This window comes from Rhinopithecus roxellana, chromosome 19 (genome assembly GCF_007565055.1).
Source record: "Rhinopithecus roxellana isolate Shanxi Qingling chromosome 19, ASM756505v1, whole genome shotgun sequence".
Taxonomy (NCBI): Eukaryota; Metazoa; Chordata; class Mammalia; order Primates; family Cercopithecidae; genus Rhinopithecus; species Rhinopithecus roxellana.
This window is the reverse complement of record NC_044567.1, coordinates 63,534,567-63,560,899: the sequence shown is the minus strand read 5'-3', so window position 1 is coordinate 63,560,899 and position 26,333 is coordinate 63,534,567. Positions and strand designations below refer to the sequence as shown.

Here is a 26,333-nt window from a genome sequence, read left to right as displayed (position 1 = left end):
ACAGATTAGAGCAGAAAGCACATGACACGGTAGCCTAGGTCCTTCTCATCCTTGCAGCCTCCTGACAGTTAGGGATCTGGGGCATGTCACAGCTTTCTGAATAGTGCCCACTGGAGCACACCAATCTCACCCACCACTCACTGCCTGGGAGTGCTTCACTTAGCACGGGTGCTGAGCTTCCCAGCCCCTTCTGATGCTGGAGCCTGCTAGACCAGGGGTCCCCAATCCCAAGCCTGCCCCGAGACCTGTTAGGAACCCTGCCTCGCAGCAGGAGGTGAGTGGTGGGCGAAGGAGTATTACCGCCTGAGCTAGTCTCAAAGGAGTGCGAACCCTTTTGTGAACTGCGCATGCCAGGAATCTAGGTTGCGGCCTCCTTATAAGAGAATCTTAACTCATGCCTGATGATCTGAGGTGGAACAGTTTCATCCCCAACCCCCATCCCCACCCCCACCCCTGTCCGTGGAAAAGCTGTCTTCCAGGAAACCAGTCCCTGGTGCCAACAAGTTTGGGAACCAGCTGTGCTGAACCTTTCAGGTGGTCTGACTGGCCTCGTTCTGTGAAAGGAACTCAATGCGATTGAGGGGACTGGCCACCCTGGATGGTCACCAAATAAGCGCTGACAGCCTCAGTTTCCCCACGCAACACATCACGGCAGGCTCCCACCTCACCCCCTTTTGCCCTCTCTACCGCCAGCCCAGAGACTGATCTCTCGGAGTTTGCTCCTTCACCCTGCCCGCCCCCTCCCAGCTGTCCTGGTGTCCGCAGACTGACAGGTCTGAGGGTCCTTTGGAGGGCGCCGGGCAGATCTCCTGGCCGCCGCCCACCCAACACGGAGTCTGGAAGTCGAGTGCCCGGCCCGGAGAGCGCAGAGCGCAGCCAGCGCGGCAGGTGGTGGCGTCTACCCGCACCTAGCCAGCCCCGGACCGCTTGAGGAAAGCGCCCTGCCCAAGCCGAGACTGGCGGCTTCCCGGGGCTGGGAGCTGGAGAGAGCGCAGTTGCAGGAGTGGCCGCTGCCGAAGTCCCCCGGGCAGGGGGCAGGGCCAGAGGATCGCACGCTCCGGGTGCCGGGGCGACACTCCAGCCCCAGGGGACTCGCCGCCCAGCCCCCGAGGGTGCGGTAGCGTCTGGCTGCTCACCCGGGGCCGAGAGGGAGCTGCTCGGCGGGGAGGTGCCGCAGGCACCGGGCAGGCAGGGCGGGGCAGGACAGGACAGCCGCCTCAGCAAGTGCCACCCGGCCCACAAGGGCCTCTCCCTTCTGCCCGGGACGTCGGCGGCCGGGGCGCTCGCGAGCCGGGGCTATATGGGGCTCCCGCGCGGGCCGTTCTTCTGGCTGCTGCTCCTGCTCACGGCTGCCTGCTCGGGGCTTCTCTTTGCTCTGTACTTCTCGGCGGTGCAGCGGTACCCGGGGCCCGCGGCCAGAGCCAGGTAGGGGCTGCCGCGCGCAGAGCGGGAGGGCGTGGGGGCGACCAGGGCGCGGGGAGGGCGCCCAGCCCAGGGCTCCCCGGCGGCCCGCAGCCCTCAGCCCAACCTCCGCGTCGACCCCTCTGGGGCAGCTCTCGGCAAGAACTCGGGTCGCGGCTAGAACCCGTAGCCAGAACCCCCTCCCAGCCTTAACCTCGTGCTGCCCGGACCCCGCGGCCTTTGCCTGGGTCCAAGTAACACCTCGCCCCTGCACCCTTGTTGAAGTCCTCCCCCGCACGATGAGTATACTTTCTATTGTAGAAATCTACTGGGTCCCCGAAGCAGATAAAAACTTTTTTTGTCGGGAACTCTCCCTCGGTAACGTCAGATACTGCTTTCTGGGCAGGGACCCAAGTCTCCGGTTTCCAACTTCGTGGGGACCCTGGGCCGGGCCGCGGCCAGTCGCCTTTCCCGCCCGCTGCAGTCTCTGCCCACCTCGCGCCCGCTCCCTTCTCCCCGGCCTCTGCTCTCGGTATCTAGTTAGCTGAGTGCGGGCGCAATCCGCGAAGAGGTGGGCGCCCGGGGGAACAAGGGGCGACCTCTGGCTCCATCCGTGCTCTCCTCCCTGCGCCGCCTCCTGCGCTCCACTCCCTCCTCTGCACTTTCCTCTCCTGGGTGCCCCACGAGGAGAACCTGGGAGCCGGCCTCTAGCAGGTGGTGGTTCCAGTGACTGAAGAATCCGCAAAATGATTTCGCTTAGCCTAAGAAAAGCGGACCAAGCCGTGGGAAGTCTGGGTTTGGGAGGAGGGAAGGGGCCGGCAGCCTCAGGGAGAGGCCTGCAGCCCCAGCCTTTCCCTTCCTGGCGCTTTTCCATCTGTGCACTTCCCACCAACCTTGCTGGGGGCCTAACGGGATGAAAACAAAATAAGTATCTGGTCTCCACAGATGCAGTCAAAGGACACACCAAAAGTCGCAGAAGAATGTGAAACAGCTTGCCAGGGATCAGGAGTCCAGCGCTCTTAGAACAAAGGGTGTTCTAGCGGCGCCACCTGAAGTTCCTACATCTCCTTGTAGTCAGAATTGCGTAATGAGGGTTATGAAACCTGACAAGGACTGAAGGCATTAAGAAAGAGGATCCTTAGCCCCCCATGGCGACTTACGCCCGTGGTCCCAGCACTCTGGGAGGCGGAGGTGGGAGGATTGCTTGAGGCCAGGAATTCGAGGCTGTGAGCTGTGATTGCATTACTGCCTTCCAGCCTGGGCGACAGAGCGAGACCCTGCCTCAAAAGAAAAGGAATCCTTGTCACTTTTATGTAAAGATGTTTAAAACACAAAGTATCTCAATGCAAAGAAATAATACTTGTTTGATATGAGCCTGGGCAACATGGCGAAACCCCATCTCTACCAAAAATACAAAAATTATCTGGGCATGGTGGTGCATGCCTGTGCCTCCATCTATTTGGGGAACTGACCAAGAGGATCCCTTGAGCCCAGGAGGTCGAGGCTGCAGTGAGCTGTGATCGCACCACTGCACTCCAGCCTGGGCAATACAGGGAGGTCCCGTCTCAAAAAAAAAAAATAAGTTCGAGGTGATGGAAACACTAATTAGCTGGTTTGCTTATTATACATCGCATACACGTATTGAAATACCACACTGTGGCAGGGTGCGGTAGCTCATGCCTGTAATCTCAGCACTTTGGGAGGCCGAGGCAGGCGGATCACAAGGTCAGATGGAGACCATCCTGGCTAACACGGTGAAATCCCGTCTCTACTAAAAAATACAAAAAATTAAAAGCCGTGGTGGTGGGCGCCTGTAATCCCAGCTACTCGGGAGGCTGAGGCAGGAGAATGGCATGAACCCAGGAGGCGGAGCTTGCAGTGAGCCAAGATCGCGCCACTGCACTCCTGCCTGGGCAACAGAGCAAGACTCTGTCTCAAAAAAAAAAAAAAAAAAAAAAAAAAAAAAAAAAAAAAAAAAAAAAAACACTGTACCCTGTACATATGCGCAAGTATGTGCCAAGTAAAAATAATTTTACAAAAAGGAAGAGACCTCATCTAGCAGCACAGCCCCACTCTGCATGTGACATCCTGCCCCACCAACACCAAGGCCCTTGGGCTGCTCTGGACCACTGCCTATGGGGTAGCCCTGCTCCACAAGGAGCAGGAAAAAAAAAAAAAAGGTCTTCACCAAACGTGGTTCCTCGACCTTGGACCTCTCAGCCTCCACAACTGTAAGAAATGAATTCCTTTTCTTATAAAAATAATCTTTTGGGGACAGTCTCACTCTGTCACCCAGGCTGGAGTTCAGTGGGTCTATCTTGGCTCACTGTAACCTCCACCTCCTAAGCTAAAATGATTCTCCCACCTCAGCCTCCCGAGTAATACATTTTTTTTTAAACACAAAATTATTTCAAGGTATCTAATACAACTTTAAGTATGAAGTTTACTATACTTCTATTATAATGCAACAATGCTTTTTTTGTTTTGTTTTTTAAAAAAAAGATCTTTCCTCTTTTCAAAATGTAGTATGACTCAGGCACCTGGCCCTTTCCTGCTGTTTCACTATATTTGCACTGTAGCTTAAACCCCAGTGCGAGGCAGGTCAGGACTCAGCCTTGCTTTGTGAGAGGTGGATATTTAGTCTGGGAGAGAGTGGGAGGTGGATGGCATTCTGGGCAGAGCCAGCAGCAGGCCACATGAGCTTCCCCAGCTAGGGACTGCAAATGGACATCCTGGCTACAGGGGACAGTCCAGGAAGATGGGCAGCTGGGACAGGTTCTACAGAGCCCAAGGAGGGGGCTCTTTAGTGCAGATTAGAATGGAGTCCAGTCTGGGAATTTCCTCATGGCAGAATCTGGATCAGTGGGTCCCATACATGGGCATTTCTATTAAATGTTGTTGTTGTTGTTTAAAAGAGACAGTGAGAATCACACAGGGCTGCCAGTTACTATCCATTGTCAACGTTATGTTTTTAAAAAGAGAACATTCTAGGGCTAAGTATTGAGAATATGAAGGTGGCTCATGGCTGTAATCCTAGCACTTTGGGAGGCCGAGGCAGACAGACTGCTTGAGCCCAGGAGTTTGAGACCAGCCTGAGCAACATGGCAAAACCCTGTTTCTACTAAAAATACCAACAACAACAAAATAGCCAGGCATGGTGACTTATGCCTGTAGCCTCAGCTACTTGGGGGGCTGAGATGGGAGGATTAGCCCAGGAGGTCGAGGCTGCAGTGAGCCAAGATCTTGCCGCTGCACTCCAGCCTGAGTGACAAAGTGAGACCCTGTATAAAAAAAAAAAAAAAAAAAAAAAAAGCCAGGCGCGGTGGCTCAAGCCTGTAATCCCAGCACTTTGGGAGGCCGAGACAGGTGGATCGCGAGGTCAGGAGATTGAGACCATCCTGGCTAACACGGCGAAACCCCGTCTCTACTAAAAAAATACAAAAAACTAGCTGGGCGAGGTGGCGGGCGCCTGTAGTCCCAGCTACTTGGGAGGCTGAGGCAGGAGAATGGCGTAAACCCGGGAGGCGGAGCTTGCAGCGAGCTGAGATCCGGCCACTGCACTCCAGCCCGGGTGACAGAGCAAGACTCCGTCTCAAAAAAAAAAAAAAAAAAAAAAAAAAAAAAAAAAAAAAAGGCCGGGTGCAGCGACTCACGCCTGTAATCCCAATACTTTGGGAGGCTGAGGCGGGTGGATCACCAGGTGAAGAGATCAAGACCATCCTGGCCAACATGGTGAAACCCGTCTCTACTAAAAATACAAAACTTAGCCGGGCGTGGTGGCATGCACCTGTAGTCCCAGCTACTCGGGAGGCTGAGGCAGGAGAATCGCTTGAACCCAGGAGGTGGAGGTTGCAGTGAGCCGAGGTGTACCACTGTACTACTCCAGCCTGGCGACAGAGAGAGACTCCGTCAAAAAAAAAAAAGAAAAAAAAAAGTATATGATCTAAGTTGTGAGTAGAATTAGCGTTCTGAAAAACGCAGCACATGGTCCACATATCTCCTCAGTCTGGTAAAAGCTCCCAGAAGGGCATGTGCAGGCTGGCCCCCTTCCTACACCCTCCCACGTGCCCCAGGCACTTGGATTCCTGAGAGGGAGGGGCTGGAAGGATCAGTGGGAGCGTGTCTGGGAGAAGTTGCTGAGCACTAGGGATGCTCTGAAGTCACGCCAGGCCTCCCTGAGGGTAGGGAGTTCAGGGCAGCAAAACTGAACTTGGACATTCCCCATCACCTCCCTTGCAGCTGTACCTGCCCCCCCACCCCCACAGCTCCACGTCTCAACTCCACCCTGTTCCGCAGCTCCTCTGTCAGGCTCTCCAGCCTGGCTGCACAGCAGAATCACCTGGTTAGGGTGGGAGGGTAGGGATTGGACTCACCAATGCCGGCCCCCAACCCCAGAACAATCAGATCAGAATCTCAGGAGTCGGGGCTGAGCAATGGGGTTTTTCAAACCTCCCTGGGGGGTTCTCATAGGCAACTAGTCTGAGCATCACTGTCCTAGTTCCTTCTCAGAGGGGGTCATATTGTGCTCATGAGCAGGAACTATGGGATTATGTGGGCGGAGAGGTGGACAGTCCAAGGGGGCAAGAGAGGGATGGGGGAAAGAATCAACCCTGCTCTTTCTGGGCCGTCCCTCCAGGGTTTTATAGGAAACCTGGAAACCAAAGGGAGGCCAGATCCCGGGTTCCCTTGTGGCTCAGCCGCCTCAGCACCTAGAAGCAGACAACAAGAGACCTGTGTTTCTCTTGCAAGCTGCCAACTAAGTGTCCCCTGCACCTGCTCCCTGTGGCTGCTGGGGTGAAGGGAGGGGTCTGAGAGAAGCCTGGCCACCCTTTTGCAAGGGTAAGAACCCTTGTTCCTTCCTTCATGTTTTCCTTCTGCCCTGATTCAGGGGCCACCTAGTGCTTGGGAATTGGGCATTGGGAGGGGACAGGAACACTATCTGCTTACTGCCCTCTAGAAGGAACACTAATAATAGAGGCTGACACAGCAAGGTCCTCTCTTCCTCCTTTAGGAGGTAATGATAGCTAACATTTCCAGGACACTTTTTTCCGTTTTTTTCTTTTTGAGATGGAGTTTCGCTCTTTCACCCAGACCGGAGTACAGTGGTGCGATCTCTGCTCACCGCAACCTCCACCTTCCGGTTTCAAGTGATTCTCCTGCCTCAGCCTCCCAAGTAGCTGGGATTACAGGCATGTGCCAACACGCCTGGCTAATTTTTGCATTTTTAGTAGAGATGGGGTTTCACCATGTTGGCCAGGTTGGTCTCAAACTCCTGACCTCATGATCCGCCTGCCTCAGCCTCCCAAAGTACTGGGATTACAGGAGTGAGCCACTGTGCCTGGCCACCTAGAGGACACTTTTTATATGTGCTAACATACACTTCGTTTGAATCCTCCTAACAATCCAAGGAGCGCAATATGATTATCCCTATTGTATAGATGCAGAGACTGAGGTTCTGAGAAGTTCAACAACTGCCCAAGATCGCACAGCAGCCAAGTGGTGGAGTCAGGTTGCAAACCCAGGAAGTGAGGTTTCAGAGCTGTCTTAGTCTGTTTTGTGCTGCTATCACAGAACACCTGAGTTGGATCATTTACAAAAAACAGAGATTTACCTCTTATGGTTCTGGAGGCTGGGAAGTCCCAGGTCATGGGGTCTGTGTCTGGAGAGGGCCTTCTTGCTGCATCCTCATAGATGGAAGGCAGAAAGGCAAGAGAGCACGTATGCTCCAGAGAAGCGAGGCTGGATTCATCCTTGTATCAGGAACCCACTCCCACAATAACTAACCCACTCTTGCAATAACCAAATTAATCCATTCATGAAGGCAGAGCTAAAGTGACCTAATCACCCCTTAAAGTTCTCACCTCTCAACACTGTTGCACACTGGGGATTAAGTTTCCAACACATAAACTTTGAGGGACTCATTCAAACCATAGCAAGAGCCATAACCTTAACCAGGATTGTACTTCAGGTGTGGTGGGCATGACCCACACAAAAGGGAAGGGAGGCCCAGTCACCTCAGACCTAATGCCTACCTCTGGGGCCCTGTCAGGGAGATCCTTCAGATGGTCACAGTTCCAGGTGGCTGGCAATCTTTTCTATTTTCTTATATATATATATATATATATATATATTTTTTTTTTTTTTTTTTTTTTTTTGAGATGGAGTCTGGCTCTGTCTCCCAGGCTGGAGTGCAGTGGCCGGATCTCAGCTCACTGCAAGCTCCGCCTCCCGGGTTTACACCATTCTCCTGCCTCAGCCTCCGGAGTAGCTGGGACTACAGGCACCCACCACCTCGCCCGGCTAGTTTTTTGTATTTTTAGTAGAGATGGGGTTTCACCGTGTTAGCCAGGATGGTCTCGATCTCCTGACCTCGTGATCCGCCCATCTCGGCCTCCCAAAGTGCTGGGATTACAGGCTTGAGCCACCGCGCCCGGCCTATTTTCATATATATATATATATATATATATATATATATTTTTTTTTTTTTTTTTTTTTTTTTTTTTTTTGAGACGGAGTCTCGCTCTGTCACCCAAGCTGGAGTGCAGTGGCCGGATCTCAGCTCACTGCAAGCTCCGCCTCCCGGGTTCACGCCATTCTCCTGCCTCAGCCTCCTGAGTAGCTGGGACTACAGGCGCCCGCCACCTCGCCCGGCTAGTTTTTTTGTATTTTTAGTAGAGACGGGGTTTCACCGTGTTAGCCAGGATGGTCTCGATCTCCTGACCTCGTGATCCGCCCGCCTCGGCCTCCCAAAGTGCTGGGATTACAGGCTTGAGCCACCGCGCCCGGCCATATATTTTAAAACACCATCTCACTGTTCCTATAAACTCCACATTTCTGCCAGTTGCTGAGGGATGTCTTGATCTCTGAGTTTACACAGTGAAGCAAAACATAAGAAAGTGACAGTATCCTGTGTGCCTAAAGAAAAAAGACATGGCAAGAATAAGAGCACAGAGCTGGGCGCAGTGGCTCACGCCTGTAATCTCAGCACTTTGGGAGGCCATGGTGAGCAGATCACCTGAAGTAGGGAGTTCCAGACCAGCCTGACCAATATGGAGAAACCCCATCTCTACAAAAAATACAAAACTAGCTGGGTGTGGTGGCGCATGCCTGTAATCCCAGCTACTCAGGAGGCTGAGGCAGGAGAATCACTTGAACCTGGGAGGTGGAAGTTGCAGTGAGCCAAGATTGTGCCACTGCACTCCAGCCTGGGTGACAAGAGCGAAACTCCATCTCAAAAAAACAAAAAACAACAACAAAAAGAATAAGAGTACAGAAGTGAAAAAATCAAAATAACAAACAGGCTTTTTTTTTGGTTTTTTTTTTTTGAGAGAAGGTCTCACTGTCACCTAGGCTACAGTACAGTGGCACAATTACGTTCACCGCAGCCTTGATCCCTGGTCTCAAACAATCTTCTTGCCTCAACCTCCTGAGTAGCTGGGGCTACAGGTGCCTGCCACCATGCCCAGCTAATTTCTTAAATTTTGTAGACATGAGGTCTCGCTATGTTGCCCAGGTTGGTCTCCAACCCCTGGTCCCAAGTGATCCTCCCGCCTCAGTCTCCCAAAGCACTGAGATTACAGGTGTGAGCCACCACGATGGGCACAGACAAACTTTGTCCGCCCCTAGAGCTAAGGGAGTCAGTCAGTCCAAAAGCTTCCAAGGGGTAGGTCAGAGCTGCTGACCCCTGCTTTTTTTCTGCTTTTTCCCCCAGGGACACCACATCATTTCAAACATTCTTGCAACCCAAGGCATCGAATTCTTGGACAGGAAAGGTACAGTGGTCGACTACCCTGTGGCAGTTTTGAGCACCCTCAAATTAGTGGGGAGGAGGGAAGAAGAGCAAATAAGAACATTCTCATCAGATTGCTGGGCAGGAGCTCTTCGGAACGCCCTAAGTTATGAGCTGAGCATCCATCCCTTCAGGGCCTCTCCGACCTGACCAATAGGGTTTCTTGTGGCCCAACAACAGGGAAAGATGAATCAATATATACTCATGGGGCGTAGCCAGCTGAACAGTTCTTCGGAGTCCTAAGATTGTACCTTAAATAGTCCTGTGAATTTTATATTCTACTCCTCAAAATATCTACTTTGTATAAAAGTCACATTGAAACTGCTCACCCTGGAGCAAACTCTAAGCTCTGGAAAGATGCCCTTGCTTGCCCAGAAGGTTTGAGAGGCTTCAGGGCCCTGCCTCATAACGGTAAGTAACAGCGTTGATCTGGGGACTTGACCTGCGTTCTCTCACTGAAGCCTCAGAGCAACCCTAGAATGTGGCCCTGACAAATGAGCAAAATGAGGCACCAAGAAGTTAAGTGCCCTGCTTAGGTAGTAAGAGGTGGTCCTGGGGTTTCAGCCTCTTGTCTAGAACCTGGCTCAGAACCATTGTGCAATACAGCCTCCCCCACCCCATCCCACTCCTCCCCACCCTGGCTCCATGTGCTGCCGTTAATCAGGATGATGACTGTGTTGTTCTGGATTAATACAGGCTTAAGAGGTGTTTTCCATGCCCAAGAGACTAAACTGGGACATGTTGCCTGGGGCCTCAGGGAGAAAGATTTCACTGCATGCTAGAGCTTAGTGACAGCCAAGTTGTTCAAAGACACAGCAAGTAGCCCTGGGCAGGCGATGGGGGCCCTGTCTTAAGAACAGAGGCCGCTGGATGCAGTGGCTCACACTTGTAATCCCAGCGCTTTGGGAGGCCGAGGCAGGCGGATTGCCTGAGTTCAGGAGTTCGAGACCAGCCTGGGCAACACATTGAAACTCCGTCTCTACTAAAATACAAAAAATTAGCCGGGTATGGCGGCGGGCACCTATAATCCTAGCTACTTGGGAGGCTGAGGCAGGAGAATTGCTTGAACCCGCGAGGTGGAGGTTGCAGTGAGCCGAGATCGTGCCACTGCACTCCACCCTGGGCGACAGAGTGAGACTCTGTCTCCAAAATAAATAAATAAATAAATACAGAGGCCAATGGACACTTGACTGGCAGGTTGGAGAGAGACCTCCAGCACCTTAGGGGTGCTTGGACCAGGTCATCTTCAAGCTTCCTGAAGTCTTTTCCACCTTGAACCTTGAGCTGTTTGATGCTAATTGACATATGTCCCCACCTGGTCTAAAACAAAGGGTTTGAGGTGGCTTTTGGACACATATAAGAAGGCAAAAACGGCCAGGTGTGGTGGCTCACACCTGTAATCTCAGCACTTTGGGAGGCCGAGGTGGGTGGATCACCTGAGGTCAGGTGTTCGAGACCAGCCTGGCCAACAAGGTGAAACCCCATCTCTACTAAAAATACAAAAATTAGCCAGGCATGGTGGTGGACACCTACAATCCTAGCTACTAGGGAGGCTGAAGCAGGAGAATTGCTTGAACCTGGGAGGTGGATGTTGCAGTGAGCCGTGATCGCTCCACTGCACTCCAGCCTGGGCAACAGAGCAACACTCTGTCTTAAAAAAAAAAAAAAAAAAAAAAAAAGCACAAACATAAAATACAATAAAATGAGGAAATGAGGCAAGAAGAAATGAAAATAAGACAATGTGAAATAAGCGCAGGAAAAAATGTGTCACAAAGTAGGAGACATGTCATATATCTATCTAGCTCTGAGCTTCCTGGTGGTCAGAGCTAAGAAGGAAACTTTGACACCACATCCATGGGATAAAAGCAAGCCAGCTGTCAGTTCTGCTATAATGCTTACTTTGAAATTGTTAATTTGGTCCAGGCACAGTGGCTCACGCCTGTAATCCCGGTACTTTGGGAGGCCGAGGTGGGTGGATCACCTGAGATCAGGAGTGGTGGCAGGCGCCTGTAATCCCAGCTACTTGGGAGGCTAAGGCAGGAGAATCGCTTGAACCCAGGAGGAGGAGGTTGCAGTGAGATGAGATCACGCCATTGTATTCTAGCCTGGGCAATAAGAGCGAAACTCTGTCTCAAAAAAAAAAAAAGAAAGAAAAGAAAAAGAAACTGTTAATTTGTTCCAACAAGATTGACATATTAGGGGCCGGGCCTGGTGGCTCACATCTGTAATCCCAGCACTTTGGGAGGCCGAGGAGGGCAGATCACGAGGTCAGGAGATCGAGACCATCCTGGCTAACACGGTGAAACCCCGTCTCTACTAAAAATACAAAAAACTAGCCAGGCGTGTGGCAGGCACCTGTAATCCTGGCTACTCGGGAGGCTGAGGCAGAAGAATGGTGTGAACCCGGGAGGTGGAGCTTGCAGTGAGCCAAGCTAGCGCTACTGCACTCCAGCCTGGGGGACAGAGTGAGACTCTGTCTCAAAAAAAAAAAAAAAAAAATGACAGGAAACAATCTGAACATCACATAAATTTTGCATTTTCTTTTTTTTTTCTTGAGATGGAGCTTCATTCTTGTCGCCCAGGCTAGTGCAGCCATCTTGGCTCACCGCAACCTCCGCCTCCCAGGTTCAAGCGATTCTCGTGCCTCAGCCTCCTGAGTAGCTGGAATTACAGGCATGTGCCACCACGCCAGGCTCATTTTGTATTTTTAGTACAGACAGGGTTTCAACACGTTGCTCAGGCTGGTCTCAAATCCCTGAACATAGGTGAATCCACCCACCTCTGCTTCCCAAAGTGCTGGGATTACAGGCATGAGCCACTGTGCCCGGTCTGGATTTTCTTTTGAGTGATTTTGTCAGTGAAAACTCTAGATTAACATAGAAACCACACCCAACTCAGCAGAGCCACGCAGGAATACACAAAAAGTATTTTTTTATGTATGCACCCCTGAGATCTCCATCAGCTTCACTGAGTGTGTTACGGGTTCACCTGCCCTAGTGAGCCTGGCCAGCAGCACAGTTCCCTCTGATTTCAGACAACCTTCTTTCCACCATTTCACAATATCACACAAACTGCCCCCTTCCGACACCCACTTCCACTCCCACTTCCACATCAATCTCAAGTATTCTTTAACCATGGGACATCCGTAAAACTGTGCTTCTGTCTTTCTTCGATTTGTATCTTTGGTTTTATGCATTCCTGACAGCTTTTCAGTGTTATGTCACTCATCCCACTTTCTCATAAGTCCATGGTTTTTCGTTTTGCCGTTGTTGTGTTGTTTTGTTTTTGAGATGGGGTCTCACTCTTGTCCAGGCTGGAGTGGAGTCTCAGTAGCTCACTGCAGCCTCAATCTCCCAGGCTCAAGCAATCCTTCCACCTCAGCTTCCCAAGTAGCTGGGACCACAGGCCTGGGTCACCATGCCTGGTTAATTAAAAAAATTTTTTTGCCGACATGGGGTCTTGTTATGTTATGGAAACTCCTGGCCTCAAGTTATCCTCCCGCCTTGACCTCCCAAAGTGCTGGCATTACAGGGGTGAGCCCCCATGCCCGGCTGCCCCATGGTCATGGTTGCATAGCTTTGCACAGCATAGTGATATTCAGCCACTCACAAGTTGCATTATAGCAGAAATTACTGTACAGCTATTTCCTGCTTTGCCCTTTGATCAAACCAATGGCTTAACAAAGAGCCCCATTCAGGAGTAATAGAAGGTCTGCCCAGGCCATGACTGTGTGTGATTCTGACCTTGTGAGGTCATGGGCAGACAAGGCTGGGGCCTGTTTCCTGACCTCACCCTCCCTCAAGGCCCACAAGTACAGAGGTGCTGTGTTCCTTCCCCGTAGCTGCTGGAACAAATGATCACAGCCTGGGGGACTTTGATCCACAGAAATTGAATCGTCACAGTTCTGGAGCCCAGAAGCCCAGAATCAAGGTGCTGGCAGGGCCATGCTCCCTCTGAAGGCTGGAAGAAAGCCTCTCCTGCCTTTCCCCAGCTCTGGCAGCTCCACGTCCTCTGGTTTGTGGCGCATCGCACAGATCTCTGCTTCATCATCACTCGGCCTCCTTATAAGGATGCTAGTTAGGGCCCGACCTCACCCTATATGACCTTCTCTTAACTAACTCCATCTCCAAAGACCCTAGATCCAACTAAGGTCACATTCCAAGGCTCTGGGTAATGAATTTTGGGGGGTCACTTCTACGCCCTAAAGACACCACTGGAAAGAAAGACCACGGATCTTCCTGGCAGCCTGTTCACATGCAAATCATACAGCGAGTACCAGCAGGGTTAGGGTTTGCATCCAGGTGATGTCCTCAGCCCAGCCCAGGCTGAAATTCCTCCACCAAAGGGCAGGCAGGTCAGACCCATGCATCAGAAAATGCCCCAGAGTTTGCTCAAGTATGAGGTGAAGGAGTATGAGGCCAGAGCCATCAGGCCAAGGGGACGTGGCCTCTGGGAGAGGAAGAGCTAGGCAGGCTAAATCCAGAAAGTTCCCAGATTCCTTAGCAGCCAGCTCAGTTCAAAAATGCAAGGATGGCCCCGATGTGGAGGGGACAGGACAGGCCTTCCCTCACAACTCCCAACTACCCTGCAGGGTCTGCGGGGAGTCCCATCCACCCCACCGGGGAGTCCCACTCACCCCACCCCAGCCCCCACCTAACAGGGCTCAGCCCTCACCTTCTCACCCACAGGGCCAGGCCTGCCGACACCTGCTTCACCTGGCTGTTCAGCGGCACCCCCACTTCCGTGGCCTGTTCAATTTCTCTGTTCCAGTGCTGCTGTGGGGGGAACTCTTCACCCCAGAGCTCTGGGACCGCCTGAGCCAACACAAAGCCCCATATGGCTGGCGGGGGCTCTCTTACCAAGGTAATCCACGCCCACTGCCTCTCACCTGTCTTCTGTCTCAGCTTCCTGCTCTTGGCCCTGAGGTAGGCCAGGCCTCCCTGCCCTCATAGCACTGGTGATACAGGGCCTCTCTGTCCCCCTCTCTCCTCCCAGAAGCCCCAGCTATGCAACTCCTGCCTCACCTCCCTCCTCCGTCCAAGCACCCAGGGAGAGGCCTGAGGCTGCCCCCGCCAGCGGCCCTCACCGTCCTGGGGCCTCCCTGGCAAGAAAGGCTGCAGCGTCCAATGGTGGCCAAGGACAGAGGCTGTGGGGCCTCAAACCACCTCACTCACGGTTGCCGCTGCAGGAACCCCCACATTGCAGGCCCAGAGCCCCCTCTACATTATACTTGCACCCAAACCCCCACAGGCCTCCGATTCTTTTCTTTTGCAATATACAGTCTTTTTTATTTTTGAGACGAGTCTCGCTCTGTCACTCAGGTTGGAGTGCAATGGCACAATCTCAAGCTCATTGCAACCTCCGCCTCCCGGGTTCAAGTGATTCTTGTGTCTCAGCCTCCCAAGTAGCTGGGATTACAGGCATGCCCACCACATCTGGCTAATTTTTGTATTTTTAGTAGAGCCAGGGTTTCACCATGTTGCCCAGGCTGGTCTCGAACTCCTGGCCTCAAGTGATCTGCCTGCCTCACCCTCCCAAAGTTCTGGGATTACAGGCCTGAGCCACCGTGCCCAGCCCAGTCTTTTTTAAGCTCTGAGCCCACTTCTCTAAGAATAGTCTTAAGAGGATAAGTTATTTGGGTTCTTAAGACAAGTGAAGGCCGTCAAGCCCCCTCTTCCACTGTCAGCTTTTCTGTTCTCCCCCCAACAGACATCTCCTTCCTCTCCTACCCTCTGTGCTTCTTGGGAGGGGCTGGGGTCAGGCCTCAGGGGACATGGGACACGAGAACCAGCCTAGGGAAGGCCCCAGGTGCCCCGATGCCAGCCCTTCTCATGGCTGCTCCCCATCTGCACCCACAGTCATCACCTCCACCCTGAGCCTTCTGAACAGCTCAGAGAGCGCCAAGCTGTTCACCCCGCCCAGGGACTCTCCTCCAAAGTGTATCCGGTGTGCCGTGGTGGGCAACGGAGGCATTCTGAATGGGTCCCGCCAGGGTCCCAACATTGATGCCCATGACTACGTGTTCAGGTATGAGGGGCACGGGCTGGGGAGGGGCGGGAGGGAGAGTTGCCTGGAGGGTGGGGGGGTCTCCCCCAGGGGCAGGGGGCTATGGCAGCAGTGGCCTGGGCAGCTCAGCAGTTGTGACAGGCACACGGGCATGGACAAGGCAAACACAAACAGAAGGCCCTGAGGACAGAGCATGGCTGCCCGTGCAGGGGGCCCGGGAGGAAGGAGCTGCCAGGGCCACCGCTACCTACTCACAGGGGGTCACTCCTGTGAGGTCTGGAGGAGTGGGGTTCTGGCTGACAACTGGGCACTGGTACTCCGTGGGCAGAAGGAGTGGTCGTACAGAGGCAGCGGGGACAGGCCAGGCAGAACCGTGGAGATGGAAGCAGAACAGACGCCCTGGTGTAACCACAGACACTGACAGGCTTCTGTGCCGACCAGACTCAATGGAGCTGTGATCAAAGGCTTCGAGTGCGATGTGGGCACCAAGACTTCCTTCTATGGTTTCACTGTGAACACGATGAAGAACTCCCTTGTCTCCTACTGGAACCTGGGCTTTACCTCCGTGCCACAAGGACAGGTGAGGCCTCTGGCAGGCATGCCATTATAGTTAACAATGGCACCATTGTTCCTGGAGTCCCCTCAGTGGGGGCCACAGGGCTCACACACCCTGGTCAAGTGGATGGAGAGGGGGTGCTAGGACTCTGGATACACAAGATGGCCACTGAAGATGAGGGGGGATCTGGTCCCGGACTCCCCGTGGACTCAGGCGGCACAGGACTCCTCTGCAGCATGGGACATGAATGGCTAGCATTTACCGAATGCTTACCACTTGCCAGGCACTTTACAGAGACCGTGCAACCCATGGTTTTACTGGTGAGGGGATAAAAGCCTGGCACCTTTCATTCAGTGAGTCAGCGGTAGGGTCAGGATTTGAACCCAGAGTACCCCCCACCTTGAGAGTTGGCATTCTTTGGGGAGCTCAGCCTGTCCTAGCGATTCCCAGGGGAAGGGGTTTTATGGAGTTCCTCCTGTTTCTAGCATGTTACAGGGCACACACACGGTCACCACAGCAGCCCTGAGTGGGACCCTTGTACCCATTTCCAGATGACAAAGCAGAGACGCTGAGAGGTTCAGGAACGTGTCCAAGGTCACCCAGCTGGAACCATCTAGATCTAGGCCCCTCTGACCCCAGCCCTGGCGTTGTTTCCATTTCCCCACACTGGCCCCTGGAAGAATGTGGTGTGGCCTCTCGAAATCTCACAATAGCCCTGTATAGGAAACTGAGGGTCAGAGACACTGAGGGACATGCACCAGGTGGCAGCCAGTGCGTGGGAGTCAGCATCTGGCCCTACCTGCTGGCCTCCAGGTTCCTCCACCCGCACCCAGGGGCTGTAACTCAAAGCTTCCCTCCTCAGGTGCTGTGGGTGCCACATGCAGGGTTAGGGGGATCCCAGGAAAAGGGAATCTGCGGTGCTGGAGGAAGCTGAGCTGGGTTTCTAGAAGCTTCCTCCCCGACCAGGGGCTTAAGCAGTGTCCTACCATAGTGTCTACGCCACACTGAGTCCTCACACTAGAACCTCTCTTCTGTGAAGTGGAACAAAATGGAGCAGCTTTAGACTTTTTGTTTTTGCTTTGAGACGGAGTCTCCCTCTGTCACCCAGGCTGGAGTGCAATGATGTGGTCTCAGCTCACTGCAACCTCTGGCTCCTGGGTTCAAGTGATTCTCCTGCCTCAGCCTCTCAACAAACTGGGATTACAGGCACGCACCACCACGCCTGGCTAATTTTTATATTTTTAGTGGAGACGGGGTTTCACCTTGTTGGCCAGGCTGGTCTTGAACTCCTGACCTCACATCATCTGTCCGCCTCAGCCTCCCCAAATTGTTAGGATCATAGGCGTGAGCCACCGCGCCCGGCCTCAGCTTCGGTGTAGCCACAGTACACGTATGAGTTATCTATTACTGTGTAACAAATGACCTCGAAACTTGGTGGCTTTAAACAACACACATTATCTTGTGGTTTCAATGGGTCAGGAATTTGGGGGGAACTTAGAGGAAGGTTTTGGCTCAGATGATGAAGATGATGGGCTGCATCATCTGAGAGACCCAAAAGCTTGACTGGGGCTGACATCAAGGCAGTGTCTCACAGGCCCTTGCCACTTGGGCCTCCCTGTAGGCTGTGTCCTCACGGCATGGCAGCTAACTTCATCCAGAGTGAGTGATCTGAGAACGTAAAGGAAGCCACAGCACTTTTTATGACCTAGTCTCTAAGCCACACACCATCACGTTCCTTTTTATCAGAAAAATCCTGTGCATGAGTCGCTAAGTCCAGCCCATACTCCAGGGGAAGGCAATTGGGTGCCACCTCCTGAAGGAGCGTTAGAGGATTTGCAGGCCTACATTGAAACCAGTACCGTACCTCTGGGTGGGAATGAAAGGTATTTAAGGGAAATTCTCCAGTCGGCTCAGCAGGCAAGGTTGGGTGGAGGGCTGTCCACACGGAGGAGCTAACTATGGCCTGGTTCCCCTCCGGGCTCATTGTCTCTATTCTGACAGGACCTGCAGTATATCTTCATCCCCTCAGACATCCGCGACTATGTGATGCTGAGATCAGCCATTCTGGGTGTGCCTGTCCCTGAGGGCCTAGATAAAGGGGACAGGTGAGCAGCCAGGTCATGGTGGTGTGGGGCGTGGTGGAGGGGCAGGGGCGCTATGGTCGTCTTCCTTTTGCTCCCAGGGCCCATCATGGGGTAAGAGGAGGTGGGTGAAGGGCAGCAAGAAAAGCCCTAAGAATTCAATCATCCCCAATTATTCACATAACTCAGCAACTCACATAACTCAGGGAAATTCTACTTTTTGTCTACCCCTGGAAAGCCCAGGTGACCCTCTGGGTTCCCAGTAGCCTTCTGGGGGTGGTGGGCTCGGGGCGGAAGAGGCAGCTTTTCTGAATGGGATGAGCAGGTCTGGCTCCTCGGCTTCAGGCTGTGTTCTCCCTGCCCAGCCTGGCTGCCCCCAGCGGCTCCAGGTCACAAACTGGGCAGGGTCTGCTGTCCCATTGAGCACACAGTGCTGGAAACGAGTCGGGGCCAGTCTGTGCCACTCCTCCTGGTGGGCATCCGTCCCAGGGTCATGCCTGTGAAACGGGAGAGCAGACTCAAGGCCCAGCATCCTGAGAGGCGGAAACAATGGGCCCTTTGTCTTCTTTCCCACCTTCCTGCACAGCAGGCCTGGGTCCAGCTCTCTTGAGCCACCACCTGACCCTCGTCTGAACCTCCTCCCGGGGGTTCTGAGATAATTTCTTGTCCCTGAGATCAGGTCCCTAAAAATCAACGCCACTGCTGTGGCACAGACAACCAGCCCTCCTATCTCTGGGGTCTCCCTGAGGACATCTCGCCCACCCCCACAGAGTGGCTTTACAGGTGGTCCTTACAGGTTAAGGGCTCTAAAGCCAGGCCCACCCCGCCCCCACCCTGGTGATTACCCAACAATTGCTTCCACTGCTGGTCTGAGCTGGGCTTTGTGACACGCTGGGCTTGGGCTCTTGGGGCTGCCTCAGAGACATCGGGTGGACCTAAGCCTCCCCAACACCAATGAGCTCCCCTTCCCACACCCCTAATCCGTCCCCTACCCAGTCTCCCTCCCAGTCCCGTTCCAATAGCATTGTCACCCCTCCAGACCAGCAGCCTCACGAGAGCTCAGCCCCTTCCCCCACTCGGGGCTCTTCCTCCCGGCCTCCCTCCCACCCTCCCACCCCAAGTGCCTCACAGCCCTCTTCCCGGACTTCCTCCCTGAACCCCAGTCCTCAGGTCCAACACGTGCCCCGCGGGGCCGCCCAATCCCCCACCCCACCCACCTCCAAATCTCCCTCCCAGTCTGGTTTCAAATCCCTCTCTCGAAACCCTTCCCTAACCCCCACTGTGCCCCCCAAGTCCTCCTTCTACAGCCCTGCCCCCTCATCTTCCTATATTGGACCAATTCAGAACATCCCGTCCTATATCACCCCCTATGTGCCCCGCTTTCTGAAGGAGCCCCCCTTTTTCCAGCCCCCCACAGCACCACTTCCCCAAAACCCATGCTTTGCCTGTCCCTCTCCCTGCCCTGCCCGGAAGCCCCCACCCCCTCCTGACTCACTCTACTTACCTCTCCTTCCCCCGCCCCCCCACCACCCCCAGTTTCACTGCCCCTTCCCAACTCCACCCGGTTTGTTCATGCCCCCCTCCTCTCTCTCCTACACCCCACCTGTGGAGGTCCTGGTGAGCGGGAAGCCACATGTGGTCCCCACCGTGCTGCCTGCCACCTTCTACACCCCCTTCTCCCGCTACTACTCCCAGCCCCGCTCCTACCGCTCAGGGTACCGCAGCTACTCTGGCACCCTGACCCTCCCCTCCATCTCCCCCTTGCAATACGACGGCTCTGGGCGCTCTGTCCACTTCTATCATGGGTCCTAGGCCGCACATCTATTTCGGACCAGAAGCTTCTGCCAGTAAATTCAAGCTGCTACATCCGGACTTCATCAGCTACCTGACAGAAAGGTACAGAGTGGGGTGCCTGAAGAACACCGTCCTCTTCCTTCTCCCTTTTACATACCCACCCCACATCCAGGCAGAGCCCTCCCACAAGCCCCACGCACTGACCAATAACCAGAGCTCCACTGTCCCGAGTGCTGTGTGCGAAGCACTGTCACTTCATTTAGTTTTATTTAGCACCTTGATAGAGGGAGTGTGATATATGTCAGTCCCCAGGAAATGGACAGGAAACTCAGGATAACTCAAGGTGTATTTACTAGGGACTGCTCACAAAGGCAGACTGGGAGTTGGGGGCCATAACGTGCATAGCAGCAGTGGGGCTGTCAGCAGCAGGCCATTAGAACCTTCAGGCCCAAAACCCCTCCCCTCCCTTGCCTCCCTCCTGCCAGGAGCTCTCAATATGGATGTGCATATGGCCCTTGTCCGGGGTTGTCGGAAGGGTGGTGGGGGCAGGTGCCATCAGTGGGTAGAGGCCAGGGATGCTACCGAACATCCCCGTTTAGCAACAAAGAAGCACCTGGCCCCAAGTGTCAACAGCACTGAGACCGAGAGACCCTGCTGTGGACCAGAGGCTCGAATCCCAGGGCAGGGAGCTGTTGGAGAGGGGTGAGTGGATCTAGGGAGGTAAATGAAGCCCCTCCAACTAGTCCCATGCTACAGAGGAAGACAGGCTCAGAGAAGTCAGGGGATCGGCCTGGCACAGCTTGGTGTCAACTCAAGCCTGAGGGCAGAGCCAGTGGTCACACCCCGGCCTCACTCTTGGACTGTGTGGGTCCAGTCACAGCGTCTGAGCTCCCTGTCCCTCACACGATTCCTATTTAATCAAGACATGGGGTAGAGAGAAACCGCCGTCTCAGGCTAAATAAACAGGCCACCTATGCCCTTGGCAGTGTGGTTACTTAGTAGCTTGGGGAGAAAACAGGCTGTTGCCGAAAGGGGGAAGGATTTCACCTGTGGTTCCTCTTTCTCACCCCCCCACCTTACCTAAGGTCTCAAAGATCTTTGCATTTAGTCCGCTTGGACCAAATAAAGAACTGATAGGAGTAGAAGGCCCTGAGTTTGTGACGTTTTCCCACCTATCTGAACGTGTAGTTGTGAAGTGTGATGATACAACCATCAAGCTAGTGAGCTGAAACGTCTTTTTGCTTCCAGGTTCTTGAAATCAAAGTTGATTAACACCAATTTTGGAGACCTATATATGCCTAGTACCGGGGCTCTCATGCTGCTGACAGCTTTGCATACTTGTGACCAGGTAAGAGACCTTCTCTTCCAGAAGCCCATGCCGGCAGAACACAGAACAGACCCCTACAGGACCCCCTGCTATCTCTTACCCTCGGGCCTGGGACTCTTGGCCTCTGGTCACGGAATCCCCAGCTCCAAGAGTGTTGCTGGTGCTGCCTACTTCCTTGCCCACAACCCAGGGCCCTTTGAAGGGCAGGCAGGCCCTGGAGGAGCCTTGCCTTGGCTCCTGACATCTTCCCCAGGCTTCCTTCTTTCGCTCTTCTCCAAGGCAGCCCCTCAATATGGTATTTAAGGTTCAAATCATCAAACTGCCCTTGTGAAAGTCAATCTCCTCAACACACTGGGCTGAATAAGGACATTCTTTTACGGGGACATCCCAGAGCGGGGGCGGGGCAGCAGGTTTAGCCTCCCACACACAAATACTTGGAAAGCACCTAAGAGTCATTCCTGATGGGATGTGGCCCATGTGAACCTCGTGGAGGCAGGGGCCAAGCAGCAACTTTCAAGGAGAGGCCATGACCCCTGCTAAAGCCCTACAGAAAGCTGGAGGCCAGGCCGGGCGCGGTGGCTCAAGCCTGTAATCCCAGCACTTTGGGAGGCCGAGACGGGCGGATCACGAGGTCAGGAGATCAAGACCATCCTGGCTAACATGGTGAAACCCCGTCTCTACTAAAAATACAAAAAAAACTAGCCGGGCGACCTGGCGGGCGCCTGTAGTCCCAGCTACTCGGGAGGCTGAGGCAGGAGAATGGCGTGAACCCGGGAGGCGGAGCTTGCAGTGAGCCGAGATCCGGCCACTGCACTCCAGCCTGGGCGACAGAGCGAGACTCCGTCTCAAAAAAAAAAAAAAAAAAAAAAGCTGGAGGCCAAACGCCACTCCATGACTCAAGCCTGTATCTTTTCCCTCTTTTTTCTTTTTTGAGACAGGGTCTCAACTCTGTCGCCCAGGCTGAAGTGCAGTGCTGTGATGATCCCCAAGTAGCTGGGATCACAGGCATGTACTGCCAAGTCCAGCTCATTTTTTTTTTTTTTTTTTGAGACGGAGTCTCGCCGTGTCGCCCAGGCTGGAGTGCAGTGGCGCGATCTCGGCTCACTGCAAGCTCCACCTCCCGGGTTCATGCCATTCTCCCGTCTCAGCCTCCGCCTCCGAGTAGCTGGGACTACAGGCGGCCGCCACCACGCCCAGCTAGTTTTTTGTATTTTTAGTAGAGACGGGGTTTCACCATGTTAGCCAGGATGGTCTTGATCTGCCGACCTCATGATCCACCCGCCTCGGCCTCCCAAAGTGCTGGGATTACAGGCTTGAGCCACCGCGCCCGGCCTAACTCATTTTTTTTTAACTTTTTGTAGAGACAGGGTCTCACCATGTTCCCCAGGCTGGTCTCAAACTTCCAAGCTCAAGTGATCCTCCCACCTCAGCTTCCCAGTGTTGAGATTACAGGCGTGAGCCACCATACCGGGCCTTTTCCTATTTTAATGCAGGAGTGTCTTGACTGCAGTCCCCAATTAGGATGGGGAGAGAGTAGTAATGGGCTTTTTTGCATCCACCCTCGAGTTCCAAACCCAGCTCTGGCAATCACCAGCTATGCGACGTGGGGACACAGTGAGTCACCCCTGAATCCATCTCGCCACTTGCTAAGTGGGAATAAGCCCTAGACCATTATCCTCACCTCAGCAGGGGGACACCTTTCTAAACTTATGTCACTTCACACTAGATGCTCAACAAATACTAATCCAATGACTATCCTTGCCCAGGTCAGTGCCTATGGATTCATCACAAGCAACTACTGGAAATTTTCCGACCACTATTTCGAACGAAAAATGAAGCCATTGATATTCTATGCAAACCACGATCTGTCCCTGGAAGCTGCCCTGTGGAGAGACCTGCACAAGGCTGGCATCCTTCAGCTATACCAGCGCTGACCCCAAGGCACTGAACCCTTTGCTTCTTCAAGACTTGCGGCCCTGATCCTCTCAAGTGGCCAAAAGCTTTTATCTTAACTTTTCAATCTTTACCTTCCTTTCTTTCCAACAGAGGGCACTGGGGTGAATTCACGACTATCATTGAGGTCTGTTCAATGCAGGACACCCCAGCTTGTCCTTGGCTCATCCAAGAAAACTCCTCTATGCATCTAAAACAACATATCTCAATCTTGGCCAAGGGAAAATGGACTGCTTTGCTGGATTTGCACTGAGCAACTTTAGGAAATGTCGGTGGAGTGTTCACCAAGATCAAACAGCAGTCCAGTTGAAAGGCAAACACACAAGCTCCAGCCCAAATCCTCCTGGTGGCGCAACCTACCCCAGAGGCTAAAGTGATTCAAGGACTCCAGGACACCTCTTAAGAGCTTTTCTAAGAACATGATAGGCTTACTTCTGCTCCATAATAAAGTGGGAGAAAAAAGGCAGAATGTAACTTAAGACTAGATAACTGTGTACATGATGGACCATTTTCTTTTTTTGGGCTGGGTAGAGAAATCATATAAAATGCAGGGTGTTCAGCATGGAGATCACTCTCAGAACACTGGGAGGGTCTGGCACTTGATGGGGGTTAGTTGCTTGGCAGCCTGCCTGCCACTGAAGGAAGTCCCATTAGAGACGTATCCCCACCTTGTCACCAACAGGATGATGTTACCAGGTAATAAACCCTCATCCTCGTACCTTGGCTTCAGTAAATTTGAACTTAGCTGACGGTAGTTTCCTAATTTTATTGTAAGTGGCTTTATAAGAAGTCTCATCCAAGTTATCACACAGCACTTAACCCAGCCCTGGGATTTACTGTCTCGATGACTAAATGGCTCTGCACAGTCTGAGATGCTTCAGTGTGCAAGGCAGCAGCAGGGGGAGGTCTTCACAGGGACGCTGGCAAGAGACTTCCCGAGGCACATCAATCATGTTGGTCAATTTAGGGCACGGTCTGGGTCTGTAGCTTTGAAAGGCTGATTCTATTAGCACACTTTACAAGAGGGATGGGGATTAACTCAGTCACCAGAAACGAAATACCACTTCGGAAATTCAGAGACCTCTGATCAACAGAACAGACATTTGGGCTTTAATTGCTAAAGCAGCTACCTACTTGGGGAAACCATGGCATTCCGCTGCCTGGACAGCAGGAATTAAGATTTCAGAGTTGCTGGCACCAGAACAGAGCCTCTCAGCTCGCTTCACCTTGGCAACCTTAAACAGTCTCTCTTTGGTCTCCATGACAGCAGTACGTTCCTTTGGATAGAATACTTAGTTTGGAAAGAATGTAGTCAAATGTGGGATATGTAAGCACCCCTCAACAGTCACAATCCATCCTAGTATCTTATACAGTGATTTTTTTTTTTTAATTTACAAAAGAGGTTTATTGGACTTACAGTTCCTTGTGGCTGGGAAGGCCTCACAATCACGGCAGAAGGTGAAAGCCACATCTCACATGGCAGCAGATAAGAGGAAAAAAAGGTAGTGATCTTTTAGTAAAGAAACCTCAGACTGGTAGTGGGCTTGGAGCCAGAGGATCGCTTGAGTCCAGGAGTTTGAGACCAGCCAGGGTAAAAAATTGAGACCACCCCCAACTTTAAAATTAAAAAACAAAAGAAAAAATAGCTGGGTGTGGTGGCTCACACCTGTAATCCTAGCACTTGGGGAGGCCAAGGCGGGTGGATTGCCTGAGCTCAGAAGTTCGAGACCAACCTGGAAAACATGGTTGAAACTCTGTCTCTACTAAAACATAAAAAATTAGCCAGGTGTGGTGGCATGCGCCTGTAGTCTCAGTTACTCGGGAGGCTGAGGCACAAGAATTGCTTGAACCTGGGAGGTAGAGGTTGCAGAGATCATGCCAATGCACTCCCAGCCTGGGCGACAGAGCAAAACTGTCTCAAAAACAAAAAACAAATAAACAAAAAAATTTGTCTCAAAAATATTTAAATTTAAATTAAAAAAAAAAAAAAAGGTTGGGCGTGGTGGCTCATGCCTGTAATCCCAGCACTTTGGGAGGCTGAGGCAGGCAGATCACGAGGTCAGGAGATAGAGACCATCCTGGCCAACATGGTGAAATCCCGTCTCTACTAAAGAAGGTACGCACCTGTGGTCTCAGCACTCAGAAGGCTGAGCCAAGAGAATTGCTTGAACCCGAGAGGCAGAGGCTGCAGTGAGCTGAGATTACACCACTGCACTCCAGCCTGGCGACAGAGTGGAACTCTGTTTCAAAAAATAAATAAAATAAAAAAGAGCAAAAATATAAAATGTAAAAAAAAAAAAGGAAAAAGGAACCTGATTGCCTTGGTGAGTCAACACTGGATATCTTCTGACCATTATTTGAAACAAAAAAGGAAACCACTGATATTCTATGCAAAGACCTATTCCTGGAAGCCACTCTGTGGAGACACCAGGAGAACTTTTCTCAGTCCTTCATTGATTTGAAGTAAAAGTGCTAAAGCAATGTTTGTGGGTGGCAACCCATTAGCAGATCACAAAATCAATGCAGTGGGTAACTGAAAAAGAGAAAACACAAGATGGTATCTGTGTAACTGGGGTTAAGCGTTACTCTCTGAAACTCACGGCATCAGTTTCCTCTTAGGCTCTTCCAACACAGTATCATCACGTTCATTTCAGTGTACAATCCTTGCAGTCCCATCGATTTGTGAGATTATACCCAGGTCATCCACAGTGGAGGTCTGAAAATGTTCTTAGTTGTACTCTAATTTCACTAACTGCCAAAAGCTTTTCCAGAATAATCTCAGTCACTTCGTTCCTTTAAAGATGAAGGCCGAAGAAGGCATGGCGATTCCTTCAGAGGAACAATTAGCAGCAGAGGCAGGGCTGTGCTGATCCCATCTGGCATCGCTAGTAGCTAACCTATAAAACAGGAGAATAATAGGAAGTAACAGCCAAGGAAGTGACTCAAAACTGAATGCTATATAACAACTAATTTGGGAGAAAAAGGCAGTCAGTCTAAGAGCACTCATTCTCATCACCAGCAGGCATGTGTGCGTTGGGGGAGCGTAACGGGGCACTATCACATCATTTTGGTGCAGGCTGGTAGGGATCCAGGATGACTCATTTTAAGGAGACAGTACCTCTGAGGGAGCAGTTGCTGGTAAGAGGCCAGTAAACAACTATCAGAAAGCATTCCCTCTGGATATAAACATTTCAAGTCAAATCTTATGGTTTACTTGAGTTCTGTAGTCAAGTCCACTCAGCAGACAATAACCACTTGATAAGCTGCCCTTTTCACTGTTTTACTTGCAGGCTGTAAACTACCAGTTTTTAGGCTCATTAAATCTAACCCAGAATACAGCTTCTTTGGTGTCCAGCAAAAACACAACCTTAAATACACAGAGTTTGCACACACCTCCCATTTTAACAGAAAAGAAAGGCGATCTGT

General features: G+C 52.3%; 1 protein-coding gene and 1 long non-coding RNA gene across 10 annotated transcripts in view; one reads left to right on the top strand and one right to left on the bottom strand.

Annotated features, from left to right (window-relative positions):
* LOC104681266 overlaps positions 1–26,333 on the bottom strand; it is a 106,511-nt gene that overhangs the window by 75,779 nt on the left and 4,399 nt on the right. For 2 of the 6 annotated variants that reach the window (XR_004055113.1, XR_004055112.1), the window contains exon 4: positions 25,508–25,804. This is a non-coding gene — a long non-coding RNA (uncharacterized LOC104681266). Of the gene's footprint in view, positions 1–17,844; positions 18,331–23,653; positions 25,805–26,333 lie in introns of those variants that run through there. The other 4 variants (XR_750564.2, XR_004055114.1, XR_004055111.1 and 1 more) reach the window with 3 other exon arrangements.
* ST6GALNAC2 (ST6 N-acetylgalactosaminide alpha-2,6-sialyltransferase 2) lies at positions 876–24,538 on the top strand. 4 transcript variants are annotated; one of them, XM_010387514.2, is made up of 10 exons: positions 876–1,425; positions 9,113–9,173; positions 13,879–14,053; positions 15,049–15,217; positions 15,638–15,776; positions 17,754–17,857; positions 19,646–19,729; positions 20,876–20,975; positions 22,448–22,568; positions 22,721–24,538. In XM_010387514.2, exons 1-10 carry the CDS (start codon positions 1,301–1,303, stop codon positions 22,900–22,902), a joined length of 1,260 nt encoding a protein of 419 aa, XP_010385816.1. In that variant the 5' UTR covers positions 876–1,300; the 3' UTR covers positions 22,903–24,538. The 4 variants fall into 4 exon arrangements, with proteins under 4 accessions (XP_010385816.1, XP_030779683.1, XP_010385818.1 ...); XM_030923823.1 differs by lacking the exon at positions 19,646–19,729; XM_010387516.2 differs by lacking the exon at positions 22,448–22,568 and having other exon boundaries at positions 22,721–23,381.

Bases quoted from the DNA above. Each gene is read 5' to 3' on its own strand.
- ST6GALNAC2 (XM_010387514.2), top strand. From the start codon at position 1,301: ATGGGGCTCCCGCGCGGGCCGTTCTTCTGGCTGCTGCTCCTGCTCACG. The intron at 15,218-15,637 runs GTATGAGGGGCA...TGTGCCGACCAG, and splicing joins GCCCATGACTACGTGTTCAG to ACTCAATGGAGCTGTGATCA. The intron at 17,858-19,645 runs GTGAGCAGCCAG...CATGGGTCCTAG, and splicing joins GGCCTAGATAAAGGGGACAG to GCCGCACATCTATTTCGGAC.